General features: G+C 47.4%; 2 protein-coding genes across 9 annotated transcripts in view; one reads left to right on the top strand and one right to left on the bottom strand.

Moving 5' to 3' along the window:
• BORCS5 (BLOC-1 related complex subunit 5) overlaps positions 1 to 1990 on the top strand; it is a 110214-nt gene extending 108224 nt beyond the window's left edge. For all 7 annotated transcript variants that reach the window (XM_025455118.3, XM_025455117.3, XM_049102401.1 and 4 more), the window contains one exon: positions 1245 to 1990. In XM_025455118.3, the coding sequence (XP_025310903.1) occupies positions 1245 to 1475 (231 nt within the window). In that variant the 3' untranslated portion in view covers positions 1476 to 1990. The remainder of the gene's footprint in view (positions 1 to 1244) is intronic.
• An 8139-nt stretch (positions 1991 to 10129) lies between these two features.
• DUSP16 (dual specificity phosphatase 16) overlaps positions 10130 to 20900 on the bottom strand; it is an 82712-nt gene continuing 71941 nt past the window's right edge. For both annotated transcript variants that reach the window (XM_035707035.2, XM_049102395.1), the window contains 3 exons: positions 19927 to 20086; positions 14534 to 14657; positions 10130 to 12241 (listed from right to left, as the gene is read on the bottom strand). In XM_035707035.2, coding sequence (XP_035562928.1) covers positions 11065 to 12241; positions 14534 to 14657; positions 19927 to 20086 — 1461 coding nt within the window. In that variant the 3' untranslated portion in view covers positions 10130 to 11064. The remainder of the gene's footprint in view (positions 12242 to 14533; positions 14658 to 19926; positions 20087 to 20900) is intronic.

Genomic DNA, 20900 nt, shown 5'->3' with positions numbered 1-20900 from the left:
CAAGACTGGATGCTTAACTGACTGAGCCACCCAGGCACCCCATGGTTTGGTTTTCCTCACACCATTTCTGTAGGCTCTGGTAACGTGCATCAGGTGCCAGCCCTTTGCATGAGGCTGGGGGTGGGCAAGGGACGTGTCCTGGAGTAGGCAAGAACAAGGGGCTGAAGTAGCATCTGAACTAAGTTTCAGGGTAGAAATTGGGAGTCTTAGCAGCTTGTGGCTTCCCTACAAGGAGGGGGGTGGGGGTAAAAGCACCTGACAGGCTGGAGGTACCCTCCCCCTATTTTTTTTTTCCTCCCCCTATTTTTATCCAGGTGACAGCTTCCAAAGAATTTCACCAGGGGAAGGAAATAGTGACAAAACGGGAGTGCAGAGCCTAAGTTTGTTTAACCGGGGGAGAGAGTGCCCCATAGCACCGTCTCTGTGAGAGTTTGCCTCACAGCAGTATGGTCCACCATATGGATGTGAGCCTTGGTTGTCAGAGAAAGCCACCCTGTCCCCTGCAGTTCTCCCCCAGTGGCTGCCACCCCGCGGCCGTTCAAGGAAGAGAGGAAAGGATGACACATGTTGTGGAGCACCTCGGAGCCATGCCAGCTCCTGCACTGGATGTGTTGTCTCATTCCATCCTCACAGCAGCCCTATAGTTTGGGAATCCATTCCCTATTTGTTTGCTTTTTAAGGTTTTATATTATTTATTTGAGAGCGTACACACAAGCAGGGAGGAGCAGCAGCCAGAGGGAGAGGGTGAAGCAGACTCCCCGCTGAGCAGGGAGCCCAATGTGGGACTTGATCCCAGGACCCCGAGATCGTGACCTGAGCCAAAGGCAGACACTTAACCAACTGAGCCCCCAGATTTGTGGTTTTTGCACACGTGGACCCTGAGACAGAAAGGATAAGTATTATCAACTCAAGTGGCAGAGCCACATTTCAAACCCTGGTCACATTTCCAAGCCCAGGATTCTTTATGTAGGGAGAGAACAATCTGAGGGTCTCAGCAAGGTATAAGTGGCTCACATGCCCAAAACAGAGCCAGAAATAGCCATGTCTCAGGCCCCCTCCAACGATGATCGTGGGGCAGCAGTTGATAACGCTGTGCTCATGAGGGTCTTTTTTGAATCCACCAGCACTTCCTGTAAGCGGGCAGCTTCCACTTGGCCTATGGGGCTCATGCTGCACACCTGTCCTCTTGAGAGGACTTGGTTCAACCAGGTTTAATGTGTTTCCCTTCTCTTCTCCCTCTACAGATGGATTTGTCTGTAGAAACTCTCTTTAGCTTCATGCAAGAGCGCCAGAAACGATACGCCAAATATGCGGAGCAGATCCAGAAAGTCAACGAGATGTCCGCCATCCTCCGCCGCATCCAGATGGGCATTGACCAGACGGTGCCCCTGATGGAGCGGCTCAACAGCATGCTGCCCGAGGGGGAGAGGCTGGAGCCCTTTAGCATGAAGCCAGACCGAGAGCTCAAGCTGTAAGCGCCGCCTCTCCTGTCCGGCCAGGCGGCTGTTCTGTGGGGACAGAGCCCCGCACCACCAGTACCCTGAGGACGTTGGGAACCAAAGTCACGGGAAGTGACTGGATCTTGAAGCTGGTGGGAGGCTTTGGTGCTCCCTGAAGGGAGGTGAAACAGTCCAGCTGGCCTGAAAATCTGATGCTGCCCTACCTGCCCCTTTCCTTGACGCATCCTTCCCTTTGCAAAACGAACCAAACTAGAACCAAACTAATTCTCGGTGCTAACCGAAATTGGAGCACTTGAATTGTTAGCAATTTGTTACAGAACTCCATGTCAGGAATTTTTATTTTGTTTAGACTTTTTTTTTTTTTTTTTTTAACTGAGAATGAATTGTCAAGTCTAGCTTGCGGAGTAAAAATATGGAGAGAAGGGGAGAAATATTTTAAGAAGCTCTGTGTCCTCAATGCCTTCGTGAAATCCTACTCAGTAGGCTTTCCGGGGTATGAATTGTAAACATAAAGAACTAATTTAATCCAAGTGTCGGTGTTGTTACTGTTCCTACCCTGTTGACGTCACACCAGGTCTTTATCTGGGGCACCCTGTTCCTGCCGAGGCAGAACACTGGTGTTTTTGTTGTGTGCTGGGTTATGGTGTCCCTCGTGTGTCATCAGTGGAGACTGAGGACTTCCTTTGAACACCCTCACCAGGCTCATCTCCCACCGCTAACTGGTTCCTTTAATGCAGATGTGGTTAAGTTTCTTTTTATTACATCAGCACTGGCAAGACTCCCAATTCCCCTAACAGAGGTTTTTTTTTTTTGTTTTTTTTTAAGGTTCACTTTTTTTTAAAAGATTTTATTTATTTATTCATGAGAGACACACATAGGCAGAGACACAGGCAGAGGGAGAAGCAGGCTCCATGCAGGGAGCCTGACGTGGGACTCGATCCTGGGTCTCCAGGACCACGCCCTGGACTGCCCCCCTAACAAGGTTTTAATCCACATTTGTTTCACTTGCCTGGTGAACCTGTGACATGGTCAGCTTTGGAAACGTCTGCAGTGGGCATTTCCTGAGCCCACTCGATGTGTCTGACATTGTGCCCCGAATACAGACCCTTCTTTTCTGAAGAGTAAAAAACTTACAAGCTGCTGAATTTCTGTGGGAGTTTAGGAAAGGAAGCCACCTGAGAAACCACAAGAGTACTTAGTGCAGGCCTTGGCCATCCTAACTGTCCTCACAGAAGGAGAGGCTGAAGACACGAAGAAAGAAAAGGTAGGAAGAGATGGAGATGGGCAGATTGGGGGCATGGGGAAGCCTCTGGGGCCAGGATATCCTGCCAGGACTCACCCCGCTCCCTTTATTAAATCCTGCAAACTTCAGAAGGTGTTTTCTAGATGTTGAAGAGAGCCTTTGGGATATTGATAACATAAAATTGATCCTGCTTACTTTAGCCTACCTCCAATAAATTTGATCCTAATCTCAGATTTTAATCAGATATTATTTTGTAAGATTCATAGAACCCAGAATAAAATGTAGGTCATAAAATAACTGGATGATAGAAGAAACAATTCTAAGCTAAATGGAAAAAAAAAAATTCTGACAGGGAAAAAAAACAACTTCCAAGATTTTTTTTTTTTTTTTTTTTTTTTCAAAAAAACAACCAAGAAAATACCAGGATTGTTCATCTCTCCGAGCTGGAAAGACAAGATGGCACCAGAGCCAAGGCAAGAGACCAAGGTGGCATCCACCTCTTTCAGAGGGTGACCTTCAGATCTCGTTTCCACCTTTCTGTCCCCATTAGGAAGCGGAGCCAGGGGGTGCCCAGCCTGAGGATATAAAGTGGCCCGACTCGGAAGCCATGAGCTGGGGAGTGAGGGACCAAACCAATACCGTCAACCTTGGTTGGGCCACACTGGTGAAAGAAGTTTGTGTTTATAATGGCTTTTGATGGTCAGGATTTTACAGGGTCTTAAACCATTTCTAGAGCGATTTATTAGAACGTACAAATCAAGAAAAAATGTTTTGTTTCTTAGAAACCTATGGATAGCTAAGGTGATTGTAGGAAATGCCACAGAGGGGAGGGTGGCAGCCTTTATTGAGTACTGTGCCTTCCCTCTGCTGACAAGCAGCACCACATCGTTTCCATATGATTGAGGAGCCAGTTCTGAAATATATTCTCATCCACTAAGCTTTTTCACTGCCGTTTCATGCAGTTCATTTTTCCATAATGGTTTAATTTCATAATACATTTTATTTTTTTTAAGATCTTATTTATTCATGAGAGACAGAAAAAGAGAGAGGCCAAGACACAGGCAGAGGGAGAAGCAGGCTCCCTGTGGGGAGCTGACGTGGGACTTGATCCCAGGACCCTGGGATCATGCCCTGAGCGGAAGGCAGACGCTCAGCTGCTGAGCCACCCAGGCGCCCCTCATAATACATTTTAATATTGGATGTAGTAGACTAGGTGCCACCTGTGCTCATTCGTTTTTTCCTTTTTTTTTTTTAAATTTCAAACCGGCAGAAATTGTGTTATGAAAGAAGAATATTTCTATTCCCGTTGCCAAGACTGACAGGAAGTGGCTTTTTTAAGCTGTCGCCATCGCCATCGTGGTCTCTGAGTTCCTGGAGTTTGCAGGTCCCAGCTCTTAACACGGCCGCGCTTGCAGCTTTCAGAGAACGAAGGCGTCAGGTGCTGTTACCGTCACTGCACTTAATAGAATGTACAAGTAAGAGCAGAGAACGAAGGAGATGAGCTGCGACCGGGCCTAGAGGGGGGTCGCTCACTGTTCCAGCAGCTCCTGGTGGGAGCCCCCAAGGGCTCACCTTCCGCAGCACGAAAACACTCTCAGCTCGCCCCCGACCCCCAGAGCTCGGCAGCCAAGTCTTCTCCTAAAGAAGTCGGTGGGGCGCGGGGCTGGCCCAGTCGGTGCAGCGAGCGGCTCTTGAGCTCACGCCGAGGGGAGCCTGCTTCTCCCTCCTCCTCCTCTCTCTCTCTCTCTCTCTCTCTCGTGAATAAATAAATCTTTAAAATAAATAAAATAAAACCAAGTCGGACAATATGATGACTTCTGTTTAGAGCCTCAGTAGCTAGACCCGCTGCTGAGCAGAAGCGGAGAACCCCAGGCACAGGCACGCCCGCCGCTTGTCCTCGAGTTCCAGCGAGCGTTGGGGCGCGGGGTGGTCTGGCAGTGGTGTCAGCCGGGCTAGGCGGGGCTGTTTGCCAGCCGCCCTTTCCTGTCGCCTCTGGTTAGGGTGTCACGAGACATTCGCGGGGGATTTGCGAACGGACGGAAAGCAGCAGCCGCGCTTCCCGGCGGAGGTGGCAGGTCTGCGGGCCTGGGGCACCCTGGAGGGCGCGCGCAGGTGCTCCGCTCCCCGCTCCCCGCTCCCCGGGCTCTGCCCGCAGGTCTTCCAAGCCACTGGCCAGGTGAGAACCTCGCTTGTCCTTTAGGGCGTCCGCGGCAGGAGGCGAGGCCCGGCCAACCGCACTCCCACCTCCCCCAGCCACCTGCCGGGCCGCGGGCCACCTGGGCGCCTCCGGCGGGCTCCGACCCGCGCCCGGAATGAAGGGCTTCAGGTGGGCCTTCCCGGCCCCTCCCTGACTTGGTACCTTCCTCCCTGCTGCCTCCCTGACGGAGCCCCGCCTGGTAAGGACGGGCTACCAGTCCTTTCCCCGCCTCGGGACTTCCACGTTCTGACGGATTCTGGAATCTGAGTGATTTGCTCTTTGAAGAGCTCCTCTGCCGACCGCTGTCGCCGGAGGCCGGGCCTGCGGGCGCTCTAGGCTGCTGGGGCTCGAGGCCTTGGCTGCAGGGCCCTGGCCGTAGATCTCCGCCTTGATCTTCGCTCCGAGCCCGGTTCCCCTCCCTGTGGCCGGAGCTGGTCGGGATGGGCGCCCAGGCCCCTTCCCGCTCTAGGATACCCCTTCTGGGGCCTGATCCTCTGAGCAGTGGCCCTGCGTTTCAGACGTGACTTTGAATTCTGAGCTCCCAACCAAGAGAGCTTGTTTCCTTCTTTTTGTTGATTAGAAATTAGGAAGTATCCGGTGGCTCCCTTCGTCTGAGAACCTGTTCTGCCAAGCCGGTCTGCGCACCTGTATTGAGGAGCAGCGTCCAACCGGCCCGGAAACTGCAGTGACCTGTTGGACCCGTTGACGTGGAAGCTGGTAGAAGCTTGCCGTCACCCCACGGCCTGTGCGCAGCGAAGTTTACAGGGGATGAACTGGGCTTGAGAGCGTAGATTTCCGAGAGCCTGTATAATCTGACAGATGCCAGGTCTTTGTTTCCCTTCAAGTTCGTCATTCTTAGGAACGTCATCTGTCCTCTGCACAGTCAGTATTGGGAATGTTGAGGACTCGATACCCTGAGACACAGGAGTGCACTCCAGGAACACGCTGGGGCTTTGGGTTTGTTAAAATCTCCTCTAGGCATTTCTGTGCTTTTCCCACTGACCTATGGAAAAGGTACACGCTGGGTATCGCGAACATGCTGTTCCCAAGGCTCCATAAAGCAACAGCCCTCGGGGACGTCGTGCGCGCAGGCTTCCGTGCATTTGTAGAACTTCCCTAGCTTGGGCATTTCCCTCAGCAAGTCCCGAGGCAACACCGCGATCTTCAGAAATGAGAGCTGTGAGTGAGCATGTGTGAGCTGTGAGTGAGCATGTGTGAGCTGCGAGTGAGCATGTGTGAGCTGCGAGTGAGCATGTGTGAGCTGCGAGTGAGCATGTGTGAGCTGTGAGTGAGCATGTGTGAGCTGTGAGTGAGCATGTGTGAGCTGCGAGTGAGCATGTGTGAGCTGTGAGTGAGCATGTGTGAGCACTCTAGGGTGAGCGAAATGTCTTCCCTACTCGTTCATACCCCAGCTAAGCGCAGATACACAGTACTCAGTAGGAAACAACTTTTAAAGTATCAATACTAAAGACTGAAAGGTATTTTGAAGTGACAGTTTTTCTTCTTGGGGGATGTTGGGGTGTAAAACGTTTTTAACGCCAAGAGAAATAATTGGCTTCTCTCCCCCCTGCCCACTCAGCCCTCCGTTAGGAGCTTACTGTGGCCCCTCGGAGAGGTCATCGCTGTTCACACGTTCATAGTGAGGAGCACGGAATTTCTTGCACACGCACGGGCACGTGGCTCCCTTTCAAATGACCCGCTACAGAGGGGAGGGGGACCAGGTAACTTCATCACTCACCCGCCTCAAACCAAATCTCGAAATCTGTGGCAACTAGACCTAGTTGCTTACTAGTCCAACCAGCCCCCCCCCCCCCCCCCCCCCCGTGGCGGGCCCCTGGGCGTCCCCTACTCTGAGGAGCGTTGTGCTGGGTTATCCGTGTCCATGTGAGACCTGATGGGATTCAGACTCCGACTTCTTCACCAGCCAAGGCAGAGTCCTACCACTCGCCTTGGTTTTTATTACACAGTGAGCGGGATTCACGCTCAAAGCGTTGGTGCACCAAGCACTTGAACTTGAGCCTTTGAAACCATCGCGACTCCCTTGAGCAGAGAGCGCCCAGGGCATAGCGGGGCTCGCCCTCCGCCCTCCGCCCTCCGCCAGCCGGGCCCTGTGCCCGCCACACGCTCCTGCGAGGTCACGGTCTGCAGTTCCTGGGGGCCCAGCTGGAGCTAAAGGGTTGGAACTGGGTTTTACATAAACCTGACTGGACGCCGGGGCACAGACACCGCAGCAACAGGATTGACTTGTAAACATCTGCCAAGACAGTGATGTAATTTCCCAGTTGCTTTTGCAATTACCTTAAAGATCTAACCGAGGATAATTATGCGGTACGAGGATGAATGGGCCCCACGGAATGCTAGAAATAACTCACTTCCCTCTTCCATTTATAGATACAGGGGAGTAAGTTCAGAGAACAGCACCTAGACAAATTTTACTAGATCTAAAACATCTCTGCGTGGTGTCAGAAAGCATAACCAGACAGTATTTAAAATGACAGCGAAGGCTTTGAGGGCAAAAAGTTCCAGTCCCCTAATCGCAGCACAGCCCCCCTGGCCGCTCCTGCCTTCCTCACCTCCCCTTAGCCTGAGCCCTGTGCTAATTTTCCTTGTCAGACCCAAACTAGTCCTCTGACACTAGCCTGCCCCGACTGCTGAGACCCCCAAACCTGTGCACTTCAATTGTAACTGGCATGACCTTCGGGGCTTCCCAAGATCTGCACCCTCTCATCTGAAGCCTCTCCCTGACACACCTGCTCCCACACACCACCCCATCCATCTCCGGAAGCTGGAAGATTCGACACCCCTTTAAACTTCCATCTCCTGCGCGCCTCCCATTCTTTGCAAAATCCTGGCCAAGGCAGCTCCTCCAGTCTTTGCTCACCCAGTACAATCCTTCTTGCCTTTAAATTTTTAAAATTTAACTTCTACTCAGAAACCTGTCCCAACCGATTTAAATGACACCCTCAATGATTCTCTCGTCATTCCAAGGTAATATGCTTTATTATGAAGCATATTTATTTATGAAGGTAAAAACTTTATTCCTGATGCATAAAATTCTTTGATGAGACTAAGCTACTAGTCTCCTAAGTTGTCCCGTGCAGTGTCATTTATAAGCAGAGAGGTCATCAAGATGTACGTGGCAGGGACGAGAACAAGGACTGCCCACCCCACTTTTCCTGTAAGAATTCTGAAGCCATTTACATATTCCATCATGATGCACCATGAATGTGCCTCTGGTCTTCCTCCTTCCTACCCTGCACTTATTCTCCATTCGGTCAGTCAGCGAGTAGTCCCACGTACGTGCCCAGGTTCTGTACTGTAGTGTGCATTTGGTAGACGCACTTAAGCACGAAGGCCCGCACTGACCTGCTGGCTAAGGATCCGGTGTTTCGTGTGATTGATGGAGCACACACTGTATCTGCTGCCCTCAGCACCTTACTCTGGCCTAAGTCCTCTGTGACGTGAGGACAGCAGGACCCGTTCCACCACCACCACCTCCTACAACTCGGATGCTGCTCTCCCAAGTTTATAGTTGCAAGGAGAGGTCCTTTCTCATATTTATGTATAAACAGGTACCAGTTTTGATTTTATTTCATATTAACATACAAGAACATCAAAATGAGAAATGCACGATTTAACCATTCAATAGCATCTTACTCCAAAAGAATGCTATATTCATATTAAACATTTATACAGTCTGTCCACCTCACTTTACAAATGTCCTAAATCGTTGTCCAGCATTTCTCACATAGAAATCTAGTCTTGCTCTTTAGAAATCACCGTTCTGTATCCTTCTGGTACACTCCAGGGCTTCCCCTAGGACTCGGAACTGAAGGGAGCCAGCCGCCCCACCCCAGCAGTGCCAGCACTTGCCACCCAGCCACAGCCGTCTCGATCCCAAGAACTGATGATGTGACGTTCGCAATCAGAGACCAAGTGGTCATGCAGGACTACCTCACAGTCACAGGAAGGAAGGAACCATGGCCGGGAGAAATCCCGAATACTGGATGTCCCCCAACCCTCCTGCGACATACTTAACTCTGGAGCTATTGCTTTCATTTCTTAAAAATATTACATTGTTGTGACCAGCCCCTGGAAGACGTGAGCTCTTCACATCTGATGTCTGCATAACACATCAAAAAATTACTGTGAAAACTTGGCGAAAGTCTGAGTTCATCCCAAATTTAAACTTATGTAGAAAAACTAACTCAGATCATTCTAACACCACTTTTTCAATAGAGTAACACCGAGCTCCCTAAGCGGTGTACTTTCTTCCTGCCTTCACCTCACACCCGGATCGCAGCACGTTACTGGTGTACATACAACCAGTTATGTTACGCGATGCTTGGAATCAGCATGAGCAAATCCATTCTGAATCACGTCACTCATCCTGTGCTGGTTTCAGCAGTCATCACGGGAAACATGAAGTCGCATCCTTGCCGAAGGACTATCCATTTGTTGAACACAGAAAAACCTGAGATATGAGTCAGCAACTAGCTACACTTACAGTAAAGAACAATGACAATACCCGCCCCCCCCCTCAAAAAAAAGCTGCTGACGTGAATTAAGGCTTTAAAAAGAGGACCCTACTGTAGCTGACAAGACTCAAGCCAGGAAGTTTCAAAGCAGATATGTACTAATCACTTGTGTACTTGTTCCAATCAATTCCTATTTTCAGCTGCCAGGATTGATTCCATATAGTGATTGTAGGTCAGAAACGAGAGACCACCTTGGTCCCGCCCCATTTTGCTGTGTCCCTTCTACTAAAAAAATGCCAAGGAGTGTTTCTGAGAACAGCTTGGTTGTGGCTTCCCACTCTGCTCACAACGAAACAAAACCTAACCACCTTCCCCCCTCACCTTCCTCCACTGTTTTATTCTGAACATTCTTATTCTGAACACTCCTCATGTAACTAGCCTCTCAGCCCTGTTAGTAAATTGGAAAGTCTAAGGAAATTACAGAACTCCCCCCCCCACCCCCCTTCATCACATGCTCAGGGGAATAAAACCATGGAGAAAAAGGAGTTTCCTTTTCTCCTTAGCAATTTTACTTCTTTAATCTTTCCAGAGTTTTTCTCCCTCTTGGTAGTTTCCTATAAAAGTCTACCTAACTGTTAGGTTTTTACAAAATGTATCTGTGCAAAGAAACTGAAATGGGAAAAATCGACTTTGGCTGAGAACTTGATGGTGCTGCTGTTCTGCTACCAACCCGAAAAAATTCACATCTGGCTTAAACCAAGTAAATCTTTATTTAAAGGATTAACCACCCCATTTTGAACAATTCTTTGATTTACGCGGAGGGAGGTAGACTTGGTTAGCCTCCCGACCTATGCTACACATCACTGGCTGTTGAATTGAATCCTAGATGGTTTGCCCTCTTCATCAAGCTGAGAAGAAGAAAAACTTAACTACCTCCATCCAGGCCCAACTGGGAATTTGTGCAGAGACGGTGTGAACTGGTCTGAAAAGTGTGACTAGCTACCTACCTATTCACGACGCCTAGAAGAAAGGCTACCAGACTTGGTAGTGGTAAAAGCCCCGACTTTTGGTCTGAGGTACTGGGTTTGCTCTAAAGTAGGCCTGGGCAAGGCCCCTGACGGTCCGCGCAGCAGAATAGGGCCCGCATCACTCGGCGGCCAGCTGAGCTCGAATGTGTGAATCCGTTTTGGGTGTGGTCATTTCCCTTGCGTTTACCACGAGGCTGTGTGTCTAATGGGGTCTCCCCGCCCAACCCACGAGCTGGCTCAGTCTCAGCACTAAGGTGCACCACGGAAGGGGCTGGACAGACTAGCACTCAAGACCTCTTGTAGCACAACATGGAAACTGTGGGGCATTTTGTCCTCCAACACCAAATAAAACCAGGTTCGGTAAGAACAAGAGGATGTGCAATTCACCACATACAATTTTTCATCTGTCTAGCAGGATATCTAGCAATCTGCCCTTCCACTTTTGTTGAGAGAAATATTAGCTGATCTCTCAAGTACAGATGTTGAGAGAACTGTGTTGATCCATCTTTTGCTTTTACACCATAGCTCCATTCTCCAAAAATATATATGTATGTACATATATATATATTTCAGATTTACAGGGAATTTTTTTTTTTTTTTTTTTTTTTTTTGTGAACAAGAAAAACATTGTCAACAGAAGTCACAAGTGTGTCTCTTCTCAGGAGACCTCAATAATTTCCATGCTGCCTGAAAAGCTAGACTGGCTGCCCACCTTCCCCAGTTCTTCCCGAGACCTGTTCTCCGACATGATGCCCTCTCCAAATTCCATCTGGCAGCTTCGGCGTTTAAACTGCTTTTCAAAGGGGCTCTCTTCATGCCAGCTCCGCCGCGAGTCAGCTCTGTCACTTGGCTTCTGCCGCCTGCGCACAGAGTAGACCTGGTCACTACAGGTGGGCAGCTGGCTACAGCTGTAGGCAGAGTAACTGGCACTGCCTCCGTAGACGGCCGAGGCAGAGTAGAAGTGAGAGGACTCTGTGGCAAAATACCAGCTATTGGTCAGGGAAGGGGTGGAGGTCTGCGGAGCCAAGATATCCGAATGCCAGCCCTTGAGGCCCAGCCCAGCGGCAGACTTGGCGAGGTGCTGCTGGCTGGTGGAGAGGCCAAAAAGGAAGTTGGTATGGCAGTTGTCCTCTACGCTCCCACTCCGGTGCAGCGGGGAGATGAGGGACCGTGGGCCAGCACTGCCACTGCTGGTTCTCACTGCATGTAATCGCTTGCTCTGGCTATCAGAGGGCCTGACAGGCTGAGGCTTCTTGGGGACGTTGGCCTCCTCCTTATCTGGGCTGGTTTCTGGGGTCTGCTCTGATACTTCCTCAACGGGAGAGAACTGACAGAGCTTGTTGGTCCCCTCCAGAGTCGTGGAAGGTTTGTAGTATTCAAGAGCGTCTTCTGATGAGGAGAAGCCATGCAAGGACGCCGCCACACTGGCCGAGTATGAAACAGATTTGATGTCCAGAGAGAAGGAGCGCTTGAGCTTACTGCTGTCTTCCAGCTTGCCTGAGGGCAGGTGGAGCCCACTGAGCGCCTGGACCAGAGAGCTGTCCTCCAACAGCGGGGGCTGTGTGCTGGGTGTGCTGGCAGCATGCATGGGCCTTTGGCCTGCCGCCTCTGAGGTAGCAGAGTTGGCACAGGGTGGACCGAGGCACATCTCGCCCTTCTGTCCACCCTCGGAGACCGCAGGGACAGGGTCATTTGGCTTCTCCAGGTGCAGCAGCTTGAGTTTGCTCTTTGGCCCTGATGTGCCAGTCTGGTTCTTAATCTTCTTCTCATAGTCTAGGAGTTGGCCCAGAAAATTGAAGTTTGGAGATATGGTAGGTCTTTTTTCTTTCACAAATCTATGAAGAGAGGAAAGAAACAGAAATCCTGAATTTTGCAACTACAATTTATCTTAAGAACAGTATGAAAATAAAATATATTAAGTGAACAAATATGACAGAGAATTATTAGAGCCTCCCAAATACCTATGGAAGAGGACTGGTTTGAAAGTTTAGGGAGACATACAACATGTCCCTGGAGAATGCTAGAAAGACAGGGCCCAGGCCCTAAAAGCTCTAGTTTTAGCCTTCTTATTTTCAAGGACCCAAAGTTTCCAATGCAACTGACAAGCGAGGGTTCTGTCCTCACTGCTGGGGCCTAGCCCCCGCACCCCCATGCTGGTGCCACCGCTGGGAGTCCAGGGGAACGGTCACTCTCCAGCTTCAGTTCCCCAGTATCACATCTTCTAACTCCCCCCAGTCACTTCCTCAGCACATTTCATGTATTAATTAACGACCAGAAAAGTGGATAGCAGATGGCCAGAGCACCAAGCACACACCTGAGCTCCTTCTCTTAGTATTCAACAGGAAAGAACAACCAGCTCTCAGTGGCCTGTGTGTGCTAAGCACTGGGCTAATGCATTAGCCACAGTATTATCTCATTCAGTCCCCAAAACTCCCCATGTCAAGTTGCTGTATTAACCCCATCACACAAGGACACAAAGTCCTTATGTGATGTGCCCGAAGTCACTGAAAGCCAAGCCTCATGTCTAGGTCCATTTTTGTAACCACTGTGTTAAAAAAGAATCATTGAGCGGTAAAAACCAGTACTAAACAGCTCTTATGTTTAATTGTGCAAACACAGACTCTTAGAGACAGTAAACAAATTCTTCAGTGGCTTCTGACCTTCACTCCGTACAAGATGCAGGAGTGAAACTACACTGAAGATTCGTATTTGAATATGGAAATAGAAAAATGACAAACTCCTTGGAAATCAAGTCACCTAAAGCAAGTGAACAAAGCCAGAAACAAGTATAAACGCAGAGTCCTCATAAGACCTTGTAACGTGACCTAAGAGTGCCTTTTCTCCTGGTTTCTTATTTATTTATTTATTTATTTATTTATTTATTTATTTATTTATTTATTCATTCATTCATTCATTCATTCATTCATTCATTCATAGAGATGCAGAGAGAGAGAGTAGCAGAGACACAGGCAGAGGGAGAAGCAGGCTCCACGCAGAGAGCCCGACGTGGGACTCGATCCGGGGTCCCCAGGATCACGCCCTGGGCTGCAGGTGGTGCTAAACCACTGCGCCACCGGGGCTGCCCTTCTCCTGGTTTCTATGTGGTGCCAGAAGCCCAGAGGAAGAAAAGCCTGAGTGGAGGACGAGGGAACTGAAGCAAAGGCAGGACCCTGCTCCTCCAGGCTCATTCCTCAGATGAGAAGCTGCTCAGGTAGCTTATTTCTTCTTCCAGATTTTCCTTTTTTTTTTTTTTAAGATTTTATTTACTTATTTATTCATAGAGATACACACAGACAGAGAGAGAGAGGCAGAGACACAGGCAGAGGGAGAAGCAGGCTTCATGCAGGGAGCCCGACGTGGGACTTGATCCTGGGTCTCCAGGATCACAGGCCGCAGGTGGCACTAAACCGCTGTGCCACTGGGGCTGCCCTCTTCCAGATTTTCCAATTTGAGAAAACAGTCCAACTGTTAAAACAGGCCTGCTTCCTGCACCTGTATTTACTGGCTTTCTTTCACATGAAAACTAACCACCTGTACGCACCACGCATGTGGGGGCCTCTGGTCCACCCACGAAGCACACTCAAGTCCTGTGTGCTCCTGTCACCTGCCTGCCCTCCCCTCTGCCCTGGGCTGCGGAGGGCGATCCAGTCACAACGCAGAATCCGGGCAACTCTAGAATGGAGGCAACTTTCCTCAGTGACCGGATTCTGACAACTACTGGGTCTTATACCTCGGCCTCTCCCTCAGACAGAGGGACAGAGGCACAGAGTTTGAAGCAGAAGGATGAAATCTGCGATGTGTATTCTGTTACAGCTTCTTCATGTGTACTTTCCCTATTAGGAAAAGGTATAAACTCACTTGACAGGATGGACAACTGCTTAGATTTGTTGTTCCTGAAAGCTAAAAAGTAGCTGAGGATGAATCTGACATGTTCGAAGGGAATTCATGCTCACTTGTAAAAGTGCATTCTTCTCTAGTCTTTGAAAAACCATTTAAAAATCCAGCCACCTGTAAAGCATGTAACTAAAATAGGCCCGATCTGCTTGAATTTGGTTACCCACCCTCATCTCCCTCCGTGCTTCAGGTCAGATGAAAAGCCCGCACACAAGACACGCTCCGGCTCTCACCTGTAAGCTTCATCTAAGGACATGTCCATCCTCTTCATGATGTAGGCGATGGCGATGGTGGCTGAGCGAGAGATGCCCGCTAAGCAGTGCACCAGCACACGGCCGTTGGAAGCCTTGGCTTTCTCTGCAGGAGTCAAATTCAACAAGGGTCACTGAGGACGACTGTGTTCAATCTTGAGATCTTGTTGCCACATACCTCTTTTATCTGATAACTGAGTAAATCTCATCTCCTCACATATCGTTCCTTTTGACAGTTTCTTAGGGAGGTGAGGGAAGATCACTTCCCCACCATTTACATACAGGACAATGAAGGTCCAAACGTGTAAGTAGGCCATTAGTCCCTAACTCAAAATCATCTCTTACTCAGGACATTTCTGGTTTTTTTACACTGTTTTCTCAACAACTTCCCCTGAGTATAAATCCTACATTGTGATGACATGATTCTACTTGTTTTTTTGTGTTGTTGTTTTTTTTAATTTTATGTATTCATGAGAGAGGGAGGCAGGACACAGGCAGAGTTGAGAAGCAGGCTCCCTGTGGGGAACCCCATGTGGGACTTGATCCCAGGACCCTGGGATCACGATCTGAGCCAAAGGCAGAGGCTCAACCACTGAACCACCCAGGCACCCGTGATTATACTTGTTTAGCTTAGAAGATTTCGGAATACAGAGAAGCATAAAGAAAATAACACCCCAAATCCTAAGATTTGGCTAATATTTTGTTTGCCCATGTTGTCTGATACTGCAGCTTTATTCTAGTTATGTAAAAGATACTAAACTTTGCAATTTTAAGAGATAATTTTCAGTTTTGATATATAACTGACCTATTACATTGTATTTCAGGTATACAGTATAATGATTTGCTACATATGAAGTGTTAAAGTTTTAAAAAATATCTTCTCATTTCAAACACCTGTGACATACATTACTAATTTAAAAAGCAGGAGAGTAAGGAGGGAGAAAGACATCACCATATCACTTTGCAATGCAAAAAGATACCAGGTCAAACTACCTTTAAAACCTATTTTCCTATAGTGTCCTATCTGTATGTCATAAACTGGCTCACCTTTATTTGCTGATTTTAAGAAGAAAACCTCGTATTTGCTGTGAATCAGGTTTAGCAGCTCACTTTAACGAGGATCAAGGGAACTTGAACCTTCCCTGGATATCCAGGAGTTACTGACTGCATCATGTATATTCTGCATAACGTGGTAGGACTTTCGGACACTTAGGATCAAGAACATTCAACCCAGCAGTGTTATCATCTCTCACCGCTGAGGGGCTTTAAAAGCCCAGTTGTAGGAGTAAATGAAATTATCCCATGGCAGCTACTAACATTTTAGCCTCAATTCTAAACAATTACGTGTGTGCTTAGCCACAAACTGCTGCCATGGAGCTAACCTATTCCCTTTTTGCTTTCACTTTCGCTGATGCCATCAAGTTTACCAAATCTTATGTTAAAATTCTTATACTAATCTTACTATTTCCTCTTTTGCCTAGGCTGCTATGAAGCTCAAAGCTGAGACTTTCACTCAATGCCAACTAGGTAACTAGTTCAGATTTTACTGTACCTTTCCTAGTCCCATATTACTTGGTTCTTGCCCTCTGATCCTGTTTTAACATGTATGTGTGTGACTGTGTGTTATCTTCTGATCCTAGTCTCATACTGTAAGCTCCTTTAAAATCTTATTGGAAGCAGGCTGGGTTTCAATTTTTTATTTTATTTTTTTATTTATTTAGAGTGTGTGTGCACTCAAGTGGGGGGGGGGCTTAAGGGAGAGGATGTGTGAGAGGTGGGACATTGGGAGAGGGGAGAGAGAATCTCAAGCACACCCAAGCTGTATGACGCACAGCACAGAGCTTGCCTTGGGGCTCAATGTCATGAGCCTGAGACCATGACTTAATGACTGAACCACCCTCAAACTTTCAAATAGTTATCTCAAGACTACAGAGACCTAGAAGAATCTCGCTTCTAATTACCTCAGAGGGCTTCACACTGGACACATTATGCACCCAGTAAATAGTGTCTGGCTAATACATACCTTAAAAAAGCAATCTTTATTAAAAAAAAAAAAAAAAAACGTGAAAAGAAGGAAGGTTAGAAGGAGATAAAACGATGACAATAACGGATTGTGTTAGAATATTGAGATTATAGGTTTCCTTTTCTCTGTTTTTCAAATATTCTGCATTGTACTTATATTGCTTTTATAATCATGACACTTTTGAGGATGTTTTAGAAATCTGACTGAGGTGTACCTGGGTGGCTCAGTCAGTTAAGCATCCAACTCTTGATTTCAGCTTAGGCAAATCTCAGAGTTAGGGGATGGAGCCCCACATCAGGCTCAGAGCTTGGAGGGGATTCTCTCCTCTGCTTGGGATTCTCACCACCACCCCCAACCCTCCCACCCCCTGGTGCTCACATGTGTGCTTGCTCTCTCTTTCCCTCCCTCCCTCCCTCAAATAAATAAATATTTTTTAAAAATCTGACTTAAAAGTGATTACATGGATTGGGGATCATCAGAACATGTTTCTTGGCAGAAATGAGTGTGGAACTGTCTTAAAGCAAAGGAAGTTCCATACATGCAGAGCTGGCAGGGAGAAGGGAGGTGGCCGCACAGTGGGGCTGAACGGGTTCCTCATACCCAGTCCACCATGGCTGCAGCACACGCTTCATGGGGCAGGGAGGTTACTAGAAAGAAGGTTTCAAAGGTGAAGCAGGTACTGGAGGGTATGGGAATGTCAGGCTAAGGGCTGCAGGTTCCTGAACAGGGGCCAGCAAAAGCACCGACGGTGACAACTGGAAAGAAGAAAAGCAGGCTGCCACTGCAGCAGTTCAGGAATAGAAATATAGGTCAAAGCAGGGCAGAGGATAACAAATGAAAAGGGTAAGGGGGGGGCAGTGAGGATGAGAAGTTATAAAGGCTAAAAAATGAAGCAGCAATAATTGAGCTTACAGAGTACAGCTCTAAGAATGAAACCCAAAGAACTTCTCAGATGATAATATGTAAAATTGCTACTATTTAGTACGAGCCAGTTAGGAGTTAGGCACTTTGCAGGGTAGCCTACATCCACGATCTATTTTAATCCTCACAACATCCCTTCCAGGTAGATACATTATCTTCAGTTTCCACTTTAGGAAACTGAGGAACTTACCCCAAATCACTTAACTAGTAACCAAGGGAAGGCAAGACTCAAATACAGTCTGGCTCCAAAGTACATGCCCTTGATCACCTCCCTGTAGGGCTTACATGACAACTCAAGAGGCGGGGCAGGAGCCCAGGGTATGGTGAGGAGGGTGAGTGCCCGCGGAAGCAGCCAGCTGGGACCAGACCCTTGAGAGTGGCCCACAGCAAGCAGGCAACCTGAGCTCAACGAAAAATAAAGACAAAACTCCATGAAAACTGTGGTCCTTCCAACAAACCCAGAAACTTACTGAAATTTATCTAAATAGTAAAAAGAAACAACCCCCACAAGCCTGTAAGTTATTAAGCCCTGGCACGAGGGTAGTGTTCACGCTGCGCACTAGGCTGTGACCAACCAGGGCAGTGAGTGTGCACTGGGCTCCAAGTAGCAGCAGGAGGGTTCGCCCTTAATTACCTGGGGGTTGGAGGGGTGGGAAGGACGGTGGCCCCTAGTAAGTAGGGCCGAGCAAGTGAAATACTTGGCTCACACTAAATAGTATAATAAATATTTTCAGATACTACAAATAAATTATAGTATGTATTTGGATGTGCTTAACCGAATTGGGGAACATGGTAATAAATTCCTTCTGTCTGAATTAAGTGGCAGGATGACCCCAATATCTCCCATGAAAGAACAAAGTGAACTGGGGCAAAGTTATTCATCTTCTCTTTTCTATACGCCCCCTAACAGACATTGTGATGAGCTCCCCTCTAAATAGATCCTGAAATTGCACTTTTAGCTGAAATTAGAGCCAAATATCTTTGGAATGACTTGACATGCAATAGGAACATTAACCTTAAGTTATCTTTTAAAGAGGCAAAAACTGAATGAGATACTGAATGCTTCCTAGAAATACAACAGTGGGGGTGACTAATCTGGGAATTTTGTTTGTGAGTATTATGATGTGAATTATGTAAGCCATTTATATTCTGACATTTCAAAGAACACATCCTAATTAAAGATGAAAACTTCTGGAAATCTGGAATCTTGAAGGAAAAACAAAAATGTTTTGGAATTACTCAAAGTCCCAAAAGTATCATCTAGAAATTTCTCTCACAGATGAAAGGGGCTTAATGTACATAATTTCACAACTTAAAAGGAACTAGTTATTTTTTTTAATTTTTAATTTTTAATTTTTTTAAAGATTTTATCTATTTATGAGATACACAGAGAGAGAGAAAGAGAGGCAGAGACACAGGCAGAGGGAGAAGCAGGCTCCATGCAGGGAGCCCGACATGGGACTTGATCCCAGGTCTCCAGGATCAGGCCCTGGGCTGAAGGCTGTGCTAAACCCCTGAGCCACCCGGGCTGTCTGGAACTAGTTATTTTTTAAATCACAGTAACAAATTTGCAGTATTTAGTTATGGATTTAATGCTCAAGCTTATGTGATTAGAGGAAGAAAACATCAAAAACTTCTCACATGGATCATCAAGAGTGAACCTCATCCTGCTGCTCAAGGGTGAATAGCAAATCTCCCCTGTCCAGCTACTCTCCACTGAAACTAGGCTTCAAATACACATCACCAACTTCTCACAGCAGACCTGATCCTGAGGCACCAGAGTGGCACAAAGCACCCAAAGCTGGGAGTCAGGAGACTCTAGGACTGACAGGCCCAGCAGGCAGAGCACCACGTGGGGCAGATCAGAGCCTGTCACAACCATCCAACCCTGAGGAAGTGTGTGTGTGTGTGTGTGTGTGTGCACGCGCTGGAATTTTATGAGATCCCATACTACTTGAAATTACTGGCACGTGGACTGAGGCTTACAAATCTCGTGACATAAAGATTCCAAATGTAATGGGATTTGTTTTCACAGGATTTAACTTTTCTCTGGGGAGAAGAGAGCAGCAAGGTAAAAAACAGTTTCAAGAATGCCACCAAAGTTTCCAAAAGTTTTTTATAGGATCTAAACAAAAGGCTAAAGTTTAATCCCAGAAATTCAACTGATTTTCAAACACTTGGAAATATATTATCACAGATCCCATCAGGTTTAACCTTGGTAGTGTTAAGTGAGCTAGAATGTCACAAGGCCAGTCCTTTGGGGACAGCATGGCACACACACGTCACCTTGGCCACTCAATGAGATAAGCAGCATCATGTGTTGCTCTCAGACTTCTGAAATCTCTGAAACAGGCTCCTTTTCTCTAAAGAGAAAAAATGGGAGGGGAGGAGGGGTACACCTGGGGACTATGACCCAGAGGGAGCTACTTACCAATGAAATCTACGGATTTGTCCAACCACGGCAAAATTTTCTCACAAAAGCTATCATTCACAGGCACTCGCAGGAAATGAGATTCGGGGATAAAATCGGGCTTAGGACAGGTATTGCTGGCATTTAACACATAACCAATCCCATTCTGTTGCATCAGCTCCTGTGGAGGGAAAGAACAATTAAAGTGACTAACATATCAGCACAATCATTTTGGAAAAGTAAAGTTTAATGGTAAGAATTACTAGTTTCCTTGAAATTGGAGTTAATTCGGTCGTTGAAATCCAAATACCTAGCACAGTGACATTTAGAGACTTTAAAACAGAATTGTTTTTAAGGGGGGAAAAAAGGGCTGTTGAAAATAGTATGCTTGAGGACATCTGGGTGGCTCAGTAGGTGGAGCACTGAACTCTTGGTTTTGCCTGCAGTCATGATCTCAGGTCCATGAGACTGAGCCCCATGGCAGGCTCCCCGCTCAGCAGGGGGTCTGCCTGACGATTATCTCCCCCTGCCCTTCTCCAACTCTTGCACGCACGCACATGCACTCCTTCTCGCTCTCAAATAAATAAATCTTTAATAAAAGACTATGCTTGAAGATCATACATCATTAATATTATAACCAACTCTGTATCTTCATTAACTGAGAAAGTGGAAATATAAAAAATAAAACCATGGCAGTTTACTATGACCTTCTGCCAGGCCAGAGCCCTGGTCTCCTGATGCTCTCGTGTACTTCTGTTAGGTTAACAATCAGACTGTGAAGATCTTAATGGTGTTTACTATGACTTTTAAACTTTTGTGCATGTAGCAAAGGTCACATTTGTTTTTCCATGCTGAGATTACTACCATTTGATCAATCGCAGTACTGCCCATGTAACACAGCAGCAGGTCACTGGAGTTGAGGCTTTCACGCCTTTCTTGCCAATGGTCCTTAAAGGAACCATTTTACATGTCTTTCTCCTATCCATCAACAGGAC

The sequence above is a fragment of the Canis lupus genome, chromosome 27 (assembly GCF_003254725.2).
Source record: "Canis lupus dingo isolate Sandy chromosome 27, ASM325472v2, whole genome shotgun sequence".
Taxonomy (NCBI): domain Eukaryota; kingdom Metazoa; phylum Chordata; class Mammalia; order Carnivora; family Canidae; genus Canis; species Canis lupus.
Note: the sequence above shows the minus strand (reverse complement) of the source record. Positions and strands in the feature narration are given on the sequence as shown.